Raw genomic sequence first — 18,825 nt, 5'->3', positions numbered from 1 at the left:
TACAGAACGGTCCACATAATAAATCACCCAGTTTATTCTTGATGGGTTGAAGAATTAAAAGGTTATCGTCACTACTTCGTGACGATATTATCGTCATTACTGTGATCATAATTGTGCTGCTCGCTGTATTCTGCCATTCCAGAAATGCAGCCGAAGATTGGGATTGTTCCTTTTTCATATCCCTGAAACCCTGGGGCGGGATTAGTCCCCCGCTACTAACCTACCTTATGTGTGTAACAATCTGGCAGTCTTTAGGTTACTGTCTGTGAGGGCAGGATTAAGGTCAACAATCAAGATTTCCTGTAGTTTCCCAACAGTGGTCCACTTCCTGTATGTATTTATTTAGGCCGGAAATGCTATCTCTTTACCGTAATCCACCTGTGGATCAGTTCAGCTCGGTTCAGTTCCAAACTTATGCCTTGGGAGTAGCATGATGCAAAGCGTTTTATAGCTTTTAGGACGCATTACTTCGTCGAGTATGGCTGGTTTGAGGGAAGTCGGAATGGTGGGCGCAGCTTTGGCTCTCACTGGTGGATTGGTGTATATCATTTGGAATTTGTTGTCTACAGGAAAAAAGAAGCCAGATAAAAAAGACGAATCCCTTCTGAAGCAAGAGAAAATACAAGACGTAAAGACAGATATAACAGCCCAGGCACCGGTGCAGGCACCAGTACTATCAGAGGTTGGCTGAATTTCTCTGTTACTTCTCAATCTAAGCACTCCCCTCCCTTGTGATATACTTGGCATCGCAATTGGTGTTTTCGTGGTTGCCATTGGTTATGTGAGCGTCAAGAGCAGCACGGAATTAAAGTAACGTTTATGTTTATGGATTCACGCCGCAAGCAACAGTTCTCCCCTAGCATCAATGTCAGTGTTGAAGCTTCCATAGCATATACAGTGAAATATATCTAAATGCAATGTTTCAAGCCAAATCAAGTAAGCATTGTAACCTGCACGCAAGCTACAATGAGACGCAGAGCAGCATCGTTACAAAGTTTACCGTCGCCTCTGTACTGCCATCGGGTTTAAAGCGTGCCACTGACTATCTACTTTACATTATGTTTGGTATTTGTTTCTTAGTTAATGGTGTTTATTAGCAGCATGGCAAGAGACCATTTGTTCCTTTACTTTGGGGGTGGAAGACATCTACATTTTACGACAGATGGGGTCTTTGAAACATTGTTTCACCGGTTACTTTATTGTAGGTCTACTGAAGTGTATCAGTTGAATAAGCCACGCATTCTATGAAAGCGGCCTACTGATGAGCTCCCTAAAAGGTTATGTATATATCTCGGGGCATACGCTGTTGGCTTGTGATCGGCCATGGAGATGGACATGGAGTGCCCACTACATTATGTGCCCCAGAAAATGGGGGAAACCCATTCAGTGTTCCAGGCGAACAAGCCACACCTCCGATAATGCACGTCGTAAAGGCGCCCTGAAATAAATGTCAATTTTTCTTCTTACACAAATCTATATAACAATGTTCTCTAGTTGCCTTAGGATTACTCCGTTTGCAACTCACGGTTTCCTGGTGGCGGCTGGGGTCTTAGACTGCAAAGCCCCAAAGCCCACTTTGTGTGACCACTGATCACCAGATCACTGCCATGATGTTATAAGCGATAACACACTCCTATATGTGTGTTATTTGAACCCAAGATTCAAGATATCAAGCTATGCTTAAATAAAGTGTAATAATGCTAAATCTATTGTTTCCCTCTTTTCTCCGATTCTCAATACCATTGGTTGCATGTCAGTCTAGTAGTTGGTTTCTCAGCAGGTGGATGTTCTTCTATGCCCATGGCCATGTTCTGTTCTGACTATTCCACCTCCTTCAAACTTCACAACCCCATGACTGTGGCATCACATTTTTGCCTTCTGTTCATCAGTTATTTACAACTAAGCCTTTGTTTGTTCTTTCAATACACAGCCAGCCAAGCCAAAGGGTACTTGGGTGCTCGTGCTCGGACTGGAGGGAGCTGGGAAGACCAGTGTGCTTCACTGCTTCGCCACCGGGTCTTTGGAACAGGATGTGACCCCAACGGAGGGCTTCAACGCAGTCTCTATCAATAAAGAGGACCTTCAGATAGAATTTCTAGAGAGTTAGTACAACTGATTTGTTGCAGAAATGGTTTTCGAAATGATCAGCTTAAATCATGAATGTAGATGCAGCAGTGTTAAGAAATATTTACATTTCTTTTTGGTGAAGTTGGGGGCACCGAGAATCTGCGAGCCTATTGGAAGATGTACCTGTCCAAGGCACTGGTGGTAATTTATGTGGTGGACTCCACGGACAAGGCCCGCTTTCCCCTTGCCAAAGAGCATCTGCACAAGCTACTCTCCACAAACCCCCTTCTGCCCTTAATGGTGCTGGCCAACAAACAGGTGAGTGAGTTTACAGTTCATGTTGTGCTTGACTGTCCTTTAGACAAGAAAACTTTTCTCCTACAATTTGCCACGTTGGCATTTGCCATTTAGTATTGTCAAGCCCACAAGACCACAAGGTATATTTGTTCAAAAAGCACACCCATAAAAGCTTGTGTCCTATGCACAGCCCAACAAGGTTTGTACAATAGCTGCTTACCACACTAAGTAGTCTGTTTTCCTCCTGCGTCCTGCCTTATAATGGATTAGCACCCCGACCTTAACTCTCATCCCGGAATGCACAGAGAAAAGCCAGTCATGTTGGTTACTATCACAATGTGAGAACATTCTTCAAACAACTTCTGAGGTTTATCTGTTCCATATTTTCTAGTGCAATTCTAGACTTCTCTGGGAGTAAACGTTTAATGGGATTATCAGAACAGTGATATTTCATTTTTAGATTTAATTTAGTTATGTCAGTGTGGTCAGGCCACAAAAACGAAGTATATCCCAATATTATGACTGTGTCAGAAAAATAGACAAAAAAAAAATAGAATCTATTCAGTCACCTTAACTGACTGTGACTGAGAGGAAAAGTAGCCCTTTGGTCCTTTTGGACACTGATGATGTAATATGTCAGGGTACATCACAAGCTCATTCCACAAAGTGCCAAATGATTTAATAGGTGCTGAAGTACTTTTGAAATGTACCCACAGGATTTGGCTGGTGCCTGCAGCATCACTGACCTCCATGAAGCCCTGGATCTGGCCGCAGTGGGTGAAGAGCGAAAACTCTTCCTCATCGGCACATCAGTGAGGAAGGGCGAGGAGCTGAGCTCTGGTGTTCAGGACGCCCGAGACTTGGTCATTCAGATGTTGGCACCTGACGACTAAATTTGGCAGTCATGTAAGCCACAAGCCTACATTAACGGGTTGTTAGGCTATAGGTGTGTTACCTGGCAATCAAATAATGGTGACGAAGCAGTTTGACATTGTAAAGGAATTTAGTTTGGCCGTTTGATTTTGTTTGGAGTTGTAGAGTTGCGCCGCACAACAGGATAATAGTTTGTTATAATAAGTAAAAATGACTCAGTTTGACTTCAATGTTGCCCAGTCGCAGGAGGACCAAAACTGTGATTTCAGCGACTCAGCAAAACTATGTTGAGCACTTTGTGATGAGTCATCTTTCCGTCATATCATAGACAGTAATCCCTTAGGGTTTGCCTGGTCACTCAAAGAACCTTTCGTTTTACCATATCCTCATACAAACAAGAGAATGTTTTTTTTTTTTTCTGAATGCAAAAGGTGGCAAAACATTAAATGGTTAAAAAGGGAAGTGGTACCACGTGCCACTGTGTCCTAGAGAGGCTGGTGTTGTTTTCAAGGGAAAGCAGTATGTCCAGAAATATTTCATTTTCTAAGGGCCTTCTGTTTCAAAGCTTTCATATTGGTTACTGTTGCCTATTGTTGGTGTGTGGAGGGATATTGGTTTTGCAATTTGGCCATACAGGTACATTATGATATAAACACTTTATGATCATTATTATTCATATTTTTTAACTGCTTGGTTTGTACTGTAAAGGGAAATTGTATGTGTGTACATTTGGTATTTAAAAGGGACATGTACAATGTTAAGTATGTCATAGTGAACTTACTCAGTGAGGTCTTTATGACACTGTAATACCCTACTTCAGATAATTCTTTGGAAAAATTCTACCTTAGAAAAAAGCATTCTAAGCTAAACATGCCAAAGCACTCACCTTAAACAATCAATGACTGTTTACACATACATTGGATAATGTTACTTCTCTCTGTTGTTTGTTTGGATGAGACTCTGTATTGGTCGTGTCTATGTTGCATTGGTTGATGGAGTTATATTTCTTAATTAACAGCTTCATCTCCGCTGTGCACTACTCTGTCATCCAAAGTTAAAAAAATTCATACATTGAAGAAATGTAAAATGTAGAAAATGTAGTTTTGTATCGTTTCCCTAAAGATAAGGTATTTTTCGTCATTTTTAAACCAGAACTATATAACTTTCTGAATGTTGTGTGGAGGGTTATGTTGTTTGTATTTGTGGTACATTATATTGTTATGTTTATAAATAAACAAAATGTTTAGTTTTGCTGAACTACGGTCACATTCTATTTCATAACATCTCTGCACTTTCAGTACATTGGTAGTTTCTCTGCGTCTGACTGCACTCCTGAGGACCTCCTTGTCTATTCATTTAGCATGTCCAAAATATTGAATGTGTTTGAAAAGCTTCCAGCAACATTAGAGCTATATCTCTTCTTAGTTAGAGGTATCACATTGCTCAAGACTTCCTGTGTCGGAAGTCATATGGTGAAGAGCACTATATCACCTTAAATAGCCCTCAGACTCTGGTTTCAGTCTGCTGTTCTAAAGGAGACAAGCCATGTGATGTGTTGCCATGGACGCTGGGTGCCCTGGCGACGCTAGGAAATATATTGTTACATAGTCTCTGTCCTGTATTCCATTGACCACAGAGCCTTGTGGTTATAAGGTTTGGAGAGGCAGGTACGGCTTTACACTTTCTACAATATGTAGTCACAGAATGTTTGCATATTAAACTGTTCTGTGCATATACAATATAAATGAAAAGTAGCATAATATAGGTTTGTCTTAGGCCTTTGTCATATAATGTTGCCTTTTCAAATGAATAATGTTTTATACATACAGGTAGACTTAACAGAAGTCATTTGTAGGAATGATTGACAACATTTCTACCTTTCTAGTGTAAACTGTCAGGATCCTCCTTTTTGAGTGTCAGTATTGAAATGAACAATGGCTCACTTCAGTAGAGTTCTGGAACTTTCCCAACCCAAAGACTCTAAAACAATTTGGATCACCATTCCATGGTATGTTCCTTTAAATATGCTTACACTACGGATTTCTTTAAATACCGGTGTGCATATATTCATTTGTGTAGAGGATTCCATGGCCTTTTAAATCACCTAATTTTGACTTTGTGTAAGTAATCTTGTGTGAATTTGTCCCAAGTGAGCAAGCCATTTTATTATTTTAACAGGTATGTGAGATGGGGCAACCAAGAGCCAATATGGCCAATCTCCTTTACTGCTCTGAATGCAGCGCCTACAGCGAGACTCTCAGCACTGGCACAGCCCAAGAAAGACTTCTCGGGATTAAACAGATGCCATCGGACCAGGTAATATGTGTGTGCAGTATGTGTGAGTGTGTATATTCATGGTACATTATATATTTTGCATAGTGCAGTTTGAAACTCGCTTTGGACAAAAGTGTCTGCTAAATACCTTACATTTACATTTACATTTAGTCATTTAGCAGACGCTTTTATCCAAACCTTAACTATACCTATATAATTATATCATTGAATGCATCATGAATGACAATGGCCATATGTGGATGTCAGTATATGTCATTAGAAAAGGACTGGGGCCAATAAGGAAACAAACCTCACATCAACCTTTAAAATAATGATCATTGCAATGCTTAATGAAATGTTCCCAATTCCAGAGAGAGACAGATACGTCTTTGCTCTCTCTCTCTCTGTTACCTCATCAGTGAATGGTGAGACAAAAGGAGGCTACCTTGTGCATTGAATAATGTATTAATAAATGAAGGAAAATAATTAGGCTGCTCGTTCCTCCTCTGGAAATGTATTACATTACTGTGAGCAAGACAGATGTTCAAATAGCAATGCCACTGCCACTGAGCTGTGTACAGTACCCATAGCTTTTTTGTATAATGAGTGTAACCATTAACATGCAAACGGCATCAACTGACAGCATCTCTGTATTAATAGTATCAGTATAATATGTAAACAGCTGTGATGTTTATAGTCTTTTACTTCAGAGTTTCCTGTAGTTGAGGAATGTGTCATCAACAGAAGCTCCAGCACGTATGTGTTTGAAAGGTTGCTTGAAGTATGTTTAGGTTGTTTTATCCTGCAAGTTCTGCCAAACGGAACTAGACAGACAGACTAGACAGTGTGTTAAAGATTCAGAGAAGTCATACAAACCACCAGCTAGAGAACTCAAAATTGTATTCAAATAGAACCATTCAGTAGAGGCATCTGTCCTCCAGTCTTGAGACATTCTTGTGCTCCAATCTCTCCTTTTTTATAGAAGCAAAGAGGAAGAGCATCTCCCCCCTAGGAGGATGTTGCGTTCTTCCTGCAAGGCGGCCCAGTACGAACACATTGTCCACCTATCAACACCCAAGAGGAGATCCACCAGCTCCCAGGAAATTAGGTACAGGGGGTTGTGCCGTGGAAATGTGCTTCTTATCCTGCTGACAAAATGCAGCCAAATCATTTCAAAGCAACTGGGCAGGGCCATGTCTAAATTTAACCCCAACAGAGTAGGAAGCCAATATTTTGACATCTGTTATTTCAGTAGCTAGTTGGGGGAGTGAGGACTGACTGCCAAGACAATAGGCTCCATTGTCCAAAGCACATGCCCCCGGGGACGTTTGCAGACTGCCTCGGAAGTCTTTTTATACATCTGAAATCACCACTCTGCGTATTTGGACTCGGGTTTCACAGGGACAAGCTCGGGTCCTCGTAGCCCACCAGATGCTGTGTTTGTGGTCAGATGGAGCCGTAGAGGTTCAGCAGCAGCAGCAGCAGCAGCAGCAGCAGCAGCAGCAGCAGCAGCAGAATCATGTTGCCCACTATGGAAATGTGGTAGGCCGTTGCTGGAACAGCAACCATAGCTACCCGGTTCCTCAGACTTCTCTTTTGTGATCCCCCCCCCCCCCCCCCCCCACACACACACACACAGGTATCCTCACACAACCTGGTGTGAGCACAGCTGTCCGATCTGGCACCTCGACCCCAAAGTCAAGACTGCTTACGTCTCACCACGCCTTAGACAGCTGGCCAGTCCCAAAACCAACCATCCTAGCTTCCAGAGCAACAAGGTGAGACAACCTCCCTGTGACCGGAGCTCTATTTATGACCTGGAAGTGCAAACCATGCAAACAGCAACGATAACAATGAGGATGTGACTTCCTTAAACAGAGTCTTTGTATTACTGTGACAGGTACTTTGGTTAAGTGTCACTCACAGAACATGTGTGTTCATAAGAGACATGCACTGCGTCAGAGTCTGTCTGTGTTTGGTGTTTTTTTTAGATCGTGGAGACTTGCATCTCGCAGACTGCTAAAAGTGCACAGACCACATCGAGGCTGGATCTGCTGGCTTTGTCCAAAAAAAGAGAGGATACGATGTTCTATGACAGAGGACGTCCAGAGCAGCCTATTTGGCTGGTAAGTGACAAAAATAAGAGGATTCATGTCAAGGACATTTTTTTTTCATTTTTTTCCCCCTGGATTGACATAAAGATTAACTGAATATATGTATAATCTCATAAAATAATTAGGTCTTTATGGACGATGTTTGAATGTTTCATTTTGGAAGACCTAATGGGTGGTGTTGTCGACATCTGCAGGTGTCGAAGGGTGCAATGAAAGCCAAGGCCAGTCCTCGGATCTCAGAGCTGTCATTGCCCAAACTGCTTTCCACGGACTACCTTCCTCCAAAGGACTGAAGAATGTAAGCCTTGTAAAGTGCACTTGTACTATCAAAATGCAAAAAAAACAACAACAAAAAAACAGAGAGAAAGGGCGTGGTTAAAGACTGAAATAAAAGCTCTCTGAGAAGGGTACAAAGAACAGTCTGAAGTGTCTCCCTTCACATCCATAAAACATTAGGACCTCCAGGATAACACCGTCGTTCTTTTCTTCTCTGCTTTTGTAATCTGGTCCCTCAGACTTTTACTTGGAGCTCTCCTTCCTGTCTTGTCAAAGGAAACTGATGTATTACATTGTCTTTAGCTTGCAGCCAAACCAATTGGGGCGCGCTTACCGCCAGGGATGTTTTCCCATTCATTACCTTTGAGTATTCCTCTCCGAAAGAGCCTGCTACACAATCCCTCAAATCTGTGAACGAGATACTATAAAACGATCCACATCTGCTTTGCGGTCCTTTTAATCTGTCTTGTCCAGTTGTTGCTGGTACAGTTGATCAAGGCCGTACGATAACATTACAACACTGGATTCAAAGCGGCATTTTCCAAAACGCCTATTCACTCACTCTGTTAGACCCATTGTTGCTTGCTGACTTTAAAGGCTGTCTGAAGTTCAAGAGCCTTTGCCTCCGGAGGTTACATGATCTGTCCACTCTGATCTCCAATCCCACTGTAATCCAGGTTTCACTGGAAGTGCATGTGAACAGTAGGTGAATGGCGGAGGCCGTGTATCAAAGGGTTGATAGGATTTAGATCCCCACAGGAGGTGGACTGTGGGTGTGTTGTGTTATGCTGTTTGGGGGCAGGAGGAACTGCTGGCTGGAGGGATCCAGGAAAGGATTGGCCGCAAGGGCCAGACCTTAATAAAAATCCAGCACCGCACCTGATTTAATCCGGGATCAGCCAATAATGATCATGACCTGTGCCTAGGTTCATACGTTATGCCCCGACTGGTCAGTGGTATTGTTGGACATTGTCACGGTCAGATATTCAGAGACAAGCTGTTCAGTAATCAGTAACCACAGCGTGGATATGTACTAGTGTTTCCATGGGAAGTGTTCCCATGGGGCTTTTGCCCATGAAGGGGTTCACTGGTTATGTGGCACTTACCGCAACAGCAGTTTGTGACATCAACAGCGCGCCAAGAAGGAGGCCCTTCACAGCTTTGGTTTTGGTGGAAGCGCATTCACAAACAGGCATGATGGAAATGATCAACATATTGCTATCGACTTCTTTGTTTTTAGCATGTACATAAATGCTAGTAAAAATGCTTAGTTTACGTAGAGTGAATGGTACTCAAAAGCTCCACATCACTTCCGTCTGATCAAACTGGCCATAATAACAAATGGTTCGGAATCCAAGGGGGGAGGAAATTTCCTAAGTTCCTGTTTTTCAATCTAATCTGTGCACCAGATGGTTTTCCTGTGTTCCACAATCCATGCAAATTCCCATGTAAATACATTTCCTATTACCAAATTGGAATTTGCACTGGCCTTATGTCTTCAAAGCAAAACCCACTCATGTGTTGAGGAGACAATCATCTTCAATTATGGACGAGAGCTCCGTGCATTTTTGTTGACTGGTTTCTTCAGAGGCACATGACTCATGAGAGCGCTTGCTAGCCTGAGGAGTCCTCCTATTCGGAAACAGTCACCACTGCTGCTAAAAGTTCAATAAAGTTTACCAGTTTATGAGCGTCAACTGTAATGTGAATCAGTGAACACAGTATGGCATGTGTTGCTAGTCCCACTTCAGCTATTGAATCAAGTAAACAGAAAAAGGGCCTATAGTGACCGTCTGCTCTAAGCAGCAGCAGAGATAGCCCAACGGACTGGAGCAGAGATAGCCCACCGGACTGGTAAATCAGTTAATTTGCTCTCAGCCTTCCGCAAATCGCAGGGTGACAAATTCCTTGGATGTCTGCGGATTTTGCCGTGGCAACAGACAATCCCCTTGCCCATTATAATTCTGTACACAAAACCATGAGTCTGACAGCCTGGAGACCCATTACTGCAATGAACTCCAGTTCACCCTTGATAACACTAGGCTAATGACACAACGTTAAGCATGTTTTGAAAACAATTTATTCTATTTTTAAGTGCTAGGCATCGACAACTGAGGTCTTTTGGGTGAAGGGTTATTTGTTTTGTTTATGTGTTGTTGGTGCTATGCAGTTCCCATGACTGTCATCATTATGCAAATCAATGTGAGTAAGGAGTGTGTCAAGCACTCTGTGCTAGAAGTGCACAGGGACAAACACTGACACACCCAACAGAGAAGCTCAAGAATTTTCATCAGTTGCTTCTGGTTTGAATTTTTCTTTTTTTTATTTGCAGCACGGAACACAGCTGCATCTGGGCACATGACGTTTTTTTTCCCCCCTTTGACTCTGAAAGCATATTTACCAGCCAGTTGGGCAACAGTCCTTTTGGGCCCTCTCTTACAACACTCCCTTCATTGGGTTTTCTTTAAAAGTAAACATGTTTGTTTTTCCTCAAACCCGAGTCAAACGGGAAAAAGAAAAACACACATGTACCTGTGTTGAGTACATACCACAGTTACGAGCTTGTGAGAAGTTTTTCCATCTTTAAATTTCTCAGAACAAGAAATATTGGTTGGTTGGGTGTCTAGGGCTCATCCAGTGTGGAGTTTCTGTCAATGTGTATTTTGGCACCCAATGTTTCATTGTTTCTCTCCTCTGTTGCTTCTTTCCTTAATCTTTCAATTCTATTTGTACACCGTTAGTTTCCACTGCTTCTTTTATTGGTCCACATCATACCCATAGTGTCCAGTTGAACAGTGCTGCCCTTATTGGCCTAGTTTGGTACTTATCCCAGAGTTATCTGTCAAAATATAAGGCATCCCTCAACTCCTTTAGACTCCCCCCCCCCCATCCCTCCCTGATACACACACACACACACACACGCACGCACGCACGCACGCACGCACGCACGCACATACACACACACACACCCTACTGAGAGATAGTACCTGATTACCTCCCAGCTAAGTAGGCTGTGTAGATAACTAAACCTAAGTGCTTGTGTGTCAATTTCAAACAACCCATCAGAAATCCATATAACAAATATAAAGACTGAATATATTTTATTTATGTAAACGTAATATTAGCACAAAACAAATCTAAATAAAATAACACAACACAAATGTGACTAACGTACACTTCACATTTAGCATATTCAACTCTGATATAAAATATTTCGGTGGGGCGGGGGGGGGGGGGGGTTAGCTTCTTGGCAGCAAAGACCAGATTGACGCTGTCCCGGAGAGGGTGGAGAAGATGGAGACAGAAGAGATGGGGCTCTTTCTTGGGAAAGGAAGGAGGATTCCTTTTCCTCAGTCCTTAACTGATCCCAGTTCAGCTGGCAGTCCCTCCGCCTGTCTCCACAGGGCATTGCGTAGCCTGAACCACTTCTGCAAGAGATAACAGCCATAGGCAGGAGTCAGTGAAAGGTTGAGGCCCTCAAGCTGTTTTAACTCTTCAGAATCATTTCATTACCTTTACTACTTGGTCTCTATGTTGGTCATTACAAGAGGATGCCATACATGCTATGGCTGTTGTTTTTAGGACAGTCTGGGCTATACAGATCTAACTGCAATCATTTGATATGTTATTATATGGTGAGGAATTACATCAAGACTAATGGGTGTGGAGATGGACGCAGAGATGGAAGCAGTTTATGACTGCGGTGAAACTACTCATGTTATTTCAAAAGCAGATAACTTGATGCATAAACTAGCCCTGTGATTTAATTTGATATGTGATTCAAGTGGAGGCAACGAGATATTCACGAGATATTCACAAGATATTCTACCAAGAGGAAGGGTTGTGAGTTTTGCAGGTTTGCTTGACACAAACTACATCCAGCGGGTGCTAAGAGTTAAAACATTTTTATCATATTACAAGCAAGTCTCGTGGGAAGAAATGTCTGGTTAAAAAGAGCATGCAGTGAATGCCCTGGGAGTGTGGTATCAATAGCAGACCCAAATTCTGATGAGATGAAGATATATATGAAAGGCACCTCTGTTTAAATGATTTTGGTATTAAGTCTGGAGCTCTCTCGTTTTGTTGATGTGACTGAAACCACATTGCGCAGCTGAGAAGAAGAATTAAGTAAGCGCTTTGTGTTTTTGACGTGCAGACATCACCCCTGATTTAGGCAGATCTCTTGTGGCTGATCGTTGCAGATTGAATCAGACTGAGACCTTGGCAACAGCAGGCCCTGAGGCTGCTTAAGGGCTGCTGTCAACCCAAACACCTCGTTTGAGAACTCTGTGCTAAACAAAGGGCCACGGCCAAAGGGAAAAAAAGACTCTGTGAGGGCACAGTGGCCCCTCTGTGGCTAGGAAACAGAAGCAGTACTCTGTCAAAGAAAGAAAGAAAGAGAGAGAGAGAGGGGGGAGAGGGAGAGGGAGGGAGAAGAAAAACAGACTAAATGTGAAAAAGCCAAAGAGAGGGCGTGACAGTGGGGTGTGTCTACAGCCTTAAGCTAATGTCACACACACACTACTTTCCCTTAGATTTGCAGTTGTGGCCTGTGTGTATATGATACTGAGAATATCTTAAAGGTCTATGAGAATTCTTGTCCTGCTTCTGTGTCTGTCTGCTGTGTAGGTGCCTGTGCTGACCATCCTGAATCATTTGTTTCCCTCAATTCTGCGCAACCCTTGCTCTTAAAACTGGTGTCCGAGTGAGTGTACCCCTGCATTAAACATCCCTGCCCATTTGAGACCCCCATTGGTGCCAATGGCAGTTACCTAAGTTGGCTGTACCAAGCACCATCACTGGGTGCTAGTGAACTTAGAGCTCTTAATAGTCCCTGAAACTATTTGCGACAAAATCATTTAGGTTATGGTTTCCTGTTGATGCTGATAAGGTTTTGCAGTATAGAGACTGCTTCAAAATGAGAATGACGTTTTTTGTTTTTTTCTTCAAACCTACACTTAATGTGTGTTCTTAGCATAAGGCAGGGCAACTAGAGCTGGGTGCTTTACATAACATGACCCTCTCCGACTGTTTTTGTGTGGATGGTAAATTAAATGTACAGATTCCTGCACCTTTATTCTTGGGTTACACTTTTCTTGAACAAATGAAACTGCAACACGCACAGAACAAGGAGAAAACAAATTAACATTTCTGAAAGAGACTGTGTGATTCACACCTCAAACACTTTGTATCGGGCACATCTAACCTGTCTCATAAATAAATAACATAGATGTTGCGACAAGAAGCAGTTATTATTTGTTTGATCTCCAGCACACACCAGGCAGCAGTGATAAGTATGTTTTGGAGAGCTTGAAATGAATCATCTGGGACATCCTCTTAGATTCGTAGTTCGTGCAAAACTGCCCAAATGACAAGCTCTCGGAAAGTAAAGCCTTATGACTCACAATATGAAGTCACTGGACACTGTTGGACTGCTCATGATGCACAGATCTGAGTCAAAACAGGCCCTCACCTTTAAGGTTTAACCCTCACCGTTCAGACTTGTTTTTATCCAACACTAGTAACCATAGACAACGGTAACCATAGACAACGGTAGCGGTGAATCAAGCCTTTTACCAGGCGGAGCTAGCAGGCTCTTTGGCAGAGGCCAGGAACTCTACCTCACCCTAAGCTCTATTGCCCAGTTTAAATTGGCCAGGCATCTCCCACCTTTGTGCATTCACAATGGACATACTCGTGGTCTCTCTCTCACTATTGAGGAGCATGATCTGGCTAAACCGGTTTGTTCCCTGTGTGTCACCTCCCTGTTCACTCATACATTTGTTTCCAGATGCTTCCATACCCCAGTATTCAAACAAAGTGGAACACACTGCTCCAGGCCATAGGGTGGATGCATTGTTCACACACAGCAGCACCACCCTGCTAGAATTTGCCTTGGAAATGAATTCATACCTATTCTTTGGTGGCTGTTACAGGATCATTTGCAGTTTGTCATCTTGTCAGTAACACCCAGTACATATTGATGTATAAATAACTAGTTCTGACTTGCACATATGCAGACCCACCAAGGCAGAAATTAATATTTGAACAATTCTTCATGTGGAGATTTTCTTTCAACTTCATCTTAACCACTGAGTTAGATCATAGGCCTTTACAACTGTATAGTGTCATGAGTCAACACTTCATAATAAGCCTTTGTAGACTATATGTTTTATATTGAATACATCACATCTGTTGGTGCTGCTCGATGATCTAATGCTTCTGTGGAAATAGACAGTCCTGATGTGATAACCCACTGGTAAAGGTGCGGTGCGTATGACTCAGTTGAGCGCACACTCCCAACATTATCGCCACTTAGGCCTGTGACACTACAGATGAGTCACCACATCATCACAAACACTGTTTATGTCCTATGTCAGGTTATGTTGACAAATTAGCCAGCGACAACTTTGTCACCTTGTTATTTTGGAAACATGGCGGTGGGAATGGCATGAGAACTATGCGAGGCAGAAGAGACGCCTCTTGGTGTGCGTGCTTAAGTGTGACCAGTGGTTTTCGCACGCGACTCCCTCGCTGTCTCTGTTGACATCGACGTCAGAATGGCAGAGAAACAGAGGCGCTCAGCCTGTCATTCGTCTGACTGCCTAACTGCAATACGTTCTATTCATCTTTATTATCGGGTAGATTCTCTTTATATGTCTACAATACCCAAACGATTCATCAGCCTTCCCTGACAGGGTAGGAGAGGTTCTGAAACACACATAGTGTTTGTTCAGTGGTGCAGAATAGAGTTTTCTGTGAGGCACTGCGGAACTCTCAATGCATTAGTGACACGAAATATGTCACCACCACATTTGGGAGATCAGTGTTAATTAGTTGTGAGAAAAGTGGACAAACATGACCAAAACTAGGAAAAAACTGCTTGGCTACTTGCAGATAAGTCTCGGTCCATACGGTCCAATCACCGAAATGTCTAATGAAAGTGTCGCATAGGCATATTTGAAATAGAGGCTACAGCAAACATATTCTGAAAATAACGAAACATCAGAGAGCGACATCTTCTGAATATAGCCCACATGTTTCCGCCTTAACAACACAAATATCTAACTAAACGATACTGAAATGTGGTAGTTCACTCACCGCCGTTTCCTCCTCGGACAAGCCGCACTCTGCTGCAATCAGCATGAGCGTCGTCTCATCTGGATGCTTGGTGACTTTAGTGAAATTCTCCTCCAAAACTTTGATCTGATCATCTGCGAGTTGCATTCCATTAACTCCTAAACCAATGCCTATATCTGAAGCCATACTCCCTCTCTCGTATTCTTTCTGGAAGTTTACTGGTTCAAGCTGTAATCGGCACTTGATTGAAGCAGACCGCGCTCAGTCGAAGTTCACATGCAAATGATGACCAGAGTTTGCAAGTAAACAACAGCGTCCACGAGGAAATGATGTGGAAAAGAGCAAATAGAAAGTCGCCCAGCAGAAGCAGCCAGTACGAAATAAGCTGAAAAGTAGTAGGGTGAGTCCTTCTCAGCGTGGACCGTGTGAAAGATCAGCCCTGCAAATAAACGTTGGTGGGTGTGTGTATGGGAGGGGGTACACAGTAACCACCCATTTCCACTAAACAGAAACGTCAGTTAAACTTTACGCAACATCATATGCACATGCCGTTTTTAGCGTGTAAGCAAAACAGCCAAGGAAGAGATAAATCAATGTTCTTAAAGGGATTAGATAAGCGTTTTGACTCTAACGTTACCTGTCAGCCTCCTGTTGTCAACTGACGCAACTGCTCATGCTGTTGTTGACATTAATAGTGTGTTGCGGTGAAAGATGAACAGTGATAGGTATACTGACGTCTGACACCCTGTACAATTCTTGTTTTTTCTTGTGCCAGCTATTCATCGGAAATCGGAAACGTATTGTCAGTCAGTATTAAGTAAGCAGTCGGCTAATTCTTCACTTAACCCACAAGCTACCCACAGTTCATTACTTGAATATCGGAAGTCTACGGTTGAAAGGGACTTATCGCTTCTGTCGGCAATAATTGCCTGTATGAGCAGTGCAAAGTTATCTTAACCCATTGTCAGATTGTTATACAACATTGTGTAATGTCATGTGAGATGAATACAATAAAACAAGTTATGCAAGTCTCGAGTGAAATGTTTTGTTATGTAAAAGGTAATAATGTTGGTGGCAAACCATTGCCGGTGTTATTCAGGGCAGTCAGATAAAGGTCATGCCATTTACCCGAGCAGTTTCAATCATGTTTATTGAATTTGGACAATGTCTTCTGATGCAATTTGATTGAGCATCACTTCGACTGTTTCAATTCAGTCTTATGTTTGTCTTGTGATGTTTGACATGGTGTTTACAGTGAATTGCAGTGAATTGAATTCATTTCAGAAATACTGAAAGATCGTTTTAGTCTTCTTCTCTGCAACCGGACCCACTATTAGTCTCACCATAACATACCAACTTAATTTGTGTTATAACGTGAAAGAACAGAAGAGTCGTATTAAGATAGTAGCCTAACATGTTATATTGTGCCATTCAATGAGCCTGGGTATAAACATATAGCATTCAATGAGCCTGGGTTTCCCACAGTACCTACAGTATATTTGTATTTATATATTTGTATATTTAATCCAACCTCTCTGAAATGATATAACCATATTCCAATAAATATACGTTGTCACATTTTAATAACTATATATATTATTATTATTACAGTGTTGCCACTTGAAAATACATTTTCAGAATCAATAAATATTAAAGTGCACTATCCATCTTCAGAACAGCCGCTGACAGAGCAATTACAGCTCTTTGGCATGGTAAGTGCACCCTCTTGTAGTAATGACTGACTACAAATATGGGTATATGTCAATCCAAAACATGCTGAAGACCAAATAATCTGAACCTCACCTGCTGGACCTCTAGAAAACATATTTGGAGTTAGAGGCACAAGCAATTCTCATCACCCCATGTTTTTGTGTCTCAAATGCATCTGTAATTGTAGACATGAACCCTTACCCACATATACTGATCTGACCTTTCACCAGGGCTGGACTAGGACAACAAATCTGCCCTGCCATTTTGTGTCTGACGGGCCCACCACAGTGATCACAGCACTCACCCTTGTGCTTCTCTTAACAATGTTACAGTGTAGGCTACCCACTGTAGGCCTACCATATAACCACACCACACAGCTTTGCAGTAATTAAGTGGGCAATACACATGTAATATGTAAGATTTTGAATAGTCCCATGAGGTTATTTTATGAGGGCGTTAGATTAAAGACAACTGAGAATTAACATGGTTAATCATTATCATCCAGCATTATTGGGTTCCCTGAGAACGATATATATATATTTAAATAATGCTACAGTGGTCATGGACAAGTTGTTATTGGAGGTATGAATTCTAAATATTCTCCAGTGTCACTTTAGATTGAACAAAATAATCAGAGATTAGAATGTGTAGGTTCACCCCCAGCTCTCTCCATCCACTGCATCCTTTTGAAAAATGCTAAAAGGTGGGTAAGGGGCTGAGAGTTGACTAGATTTTAATGCATGTGTATCATGACATAGGTCAAAAACGTTAGACTCTACATCAGTATCGGCCAGTATCGGACGTTTTTAAACAGTAGATGGCGTGTTGAGCCATTTTCAACCCATAACATGCCATTTTGTTAAAAGCATTGATGTGTTCCATCACAGTCATATCATTTAGTTTACAGCTCTAAAAACAGATTTAAGTGTACATCCCTGCTTTGCACTGATTTCAGCTATATGATATCAGTGATAAGGCCTACACACTCAGATGATATTATGCAACATTCTCCTGTATCGAAGAAATTCATTTTCATAATAGTATGCTTATGACAAAAATGATGAAATATTTATTCTGATGAAATTGTGAAAGGCTTGTAGATGTGTGTGAGATGTAAAAGTTGCTGATGCAAAGCATTCTTTTCATAGGCTGTTGCCGAAACCATGTATCTCTGTTCCTGCTAAATATGACCATTATTCTTGCTCAACATACTGTTGCACAGTACATAAAAACAGATGGGCATAACCATGTCTTTCTAACTTCCTCCCTCTCTCTCACACACTCACACACCACACTCACACACTCACACACACACACACACACACACACACACACACACACACACACACACACACACACACACACACACACACACACTCACTCACACGCACACACACACACACACACACACACACAACTCAGTTTGAATGACCAGAAAAGAAGCCAAAACATTGGAGACCCAAAGCCACACACCCAGATGTTTTTACAACTGGGCCACGTGAGCGCTCAATGGAAGAGGGGAAAAGGAAGCCCATCTGCGATGTACAGATATGGACATGTACTACTTATACATTTCTTAGGCCCCTTGGAGACAGGAGCAGAAGGGACCATATGCTTCCCCCTTTCCCTAGTAGTAACCCCCCCCCCCCCCCCCCCCACCACACACACACACACACACACACACGGACACACACACGGACACACACACACACACACACAGACACACACACGGACACACACACACACACACACAGACACACACACGGACACACACACACACACACACACACACACACACACACACACACACACACACACACACACACACACACACACACACACAGGGGCTTGTAGAGCAGGGCTGCCCCTTGCCTTGTTTTCATTACTCCACCTCTTCTCCTCACTGCCTCCAAGGAGCACACAGTCAGTTATTTGAGGAGACTTTGAGGCAGACCAACAAGCACATGGATCTTATATAAGCCCTCCCCTTCCTCCTCCTCCTCTTTCTCCCCCTTGTCCTCCTCCTCCTCTCCCCCGTCTTCCTACTCTCCAGCTCCTCCACCCCATCTCCAGTCTCTCCCAGCAACATTCACCCCTCCCCTCCAGAGAATCCAAACACATCTGGAAATCAAAA

General features: G+C 42.5%; 1 protein-coding gene across 4 annotated transcripts; it reads left to right on the top strand.

Moving 5' to 3' along the window:
• Window positions 1–114: 114 nt before the first annotated feature.
• arl9 (ADP-ribosylation factor-like 9) lies at window positions 115–8,035 on the top strand. 4 transcript variants are annotated; one of them, XR_006153015.1, is made up of 9 exons: window positions 115–682; window positions 1,931–2,102; window positions 2,210–2,385; window positions 3,081–3,270; window positions 5,416–5,553; window positions 6,494–6,619; window positions 7,151–7,289; window positions 7,503–7,637; window positions 7,820–8,035. XR_006153015.1 is itself a non-coding variant. In XM_042710769.1 (7 exons), exons 2-7 carry the CDS (start codon window positions 5,172–5,174, stop codon window positions 7,916–7,918), a joined length of 711 nt encoding a protein of 236 aa, XP_042566703.1. In that variant the 5' UTR covers window positions 3,280–4,904; window positions 5,123–5,171; the 3' UTR covers window positions 7,919–8,035. The 4 variants fall into 4 exon arrangements, 3 of the variants coding, with proteins under 3 accessions (XP_012689364.2, XP_042566703.1, XP_042566702.1); XM_042710769.1 differs by lacking the exons at window positions 115–682; window positions 1,931–2,102; window positions 2,210–2,385; window positions 3,081–3,270 and adding exons at window positions 3,280–4,904; window positions 5,123–5,245; XM_042710768.1 differs by lacking the exons at window positions 115–682; window positions 1,931–2,102; window positions 2,210–2,385; window positions 3,081–3,270 and adding an exon at window positions 3,280–5,245.
• Window positions 8,036–18,825: the final 10,790 nt, after the last annotated feature.

This window comes from Clupea harengus, chromosome 20 (genome assembly GCF_900700415.2).
Source record: "Clupea harengus chromosome 20, Ch_v2.0.2, whole genome shotgun sequence".
Taxonomy (NCBI): domain Eukaryota; kingdom Metazoa; phylum Chordata; class Actinopteri; order Clupeiformes; family Clupeidae; genus Clupea; species Clupea harengus.
This window is presented reverse-complemented; position numbering and strand designations above follow the sequence as displayed.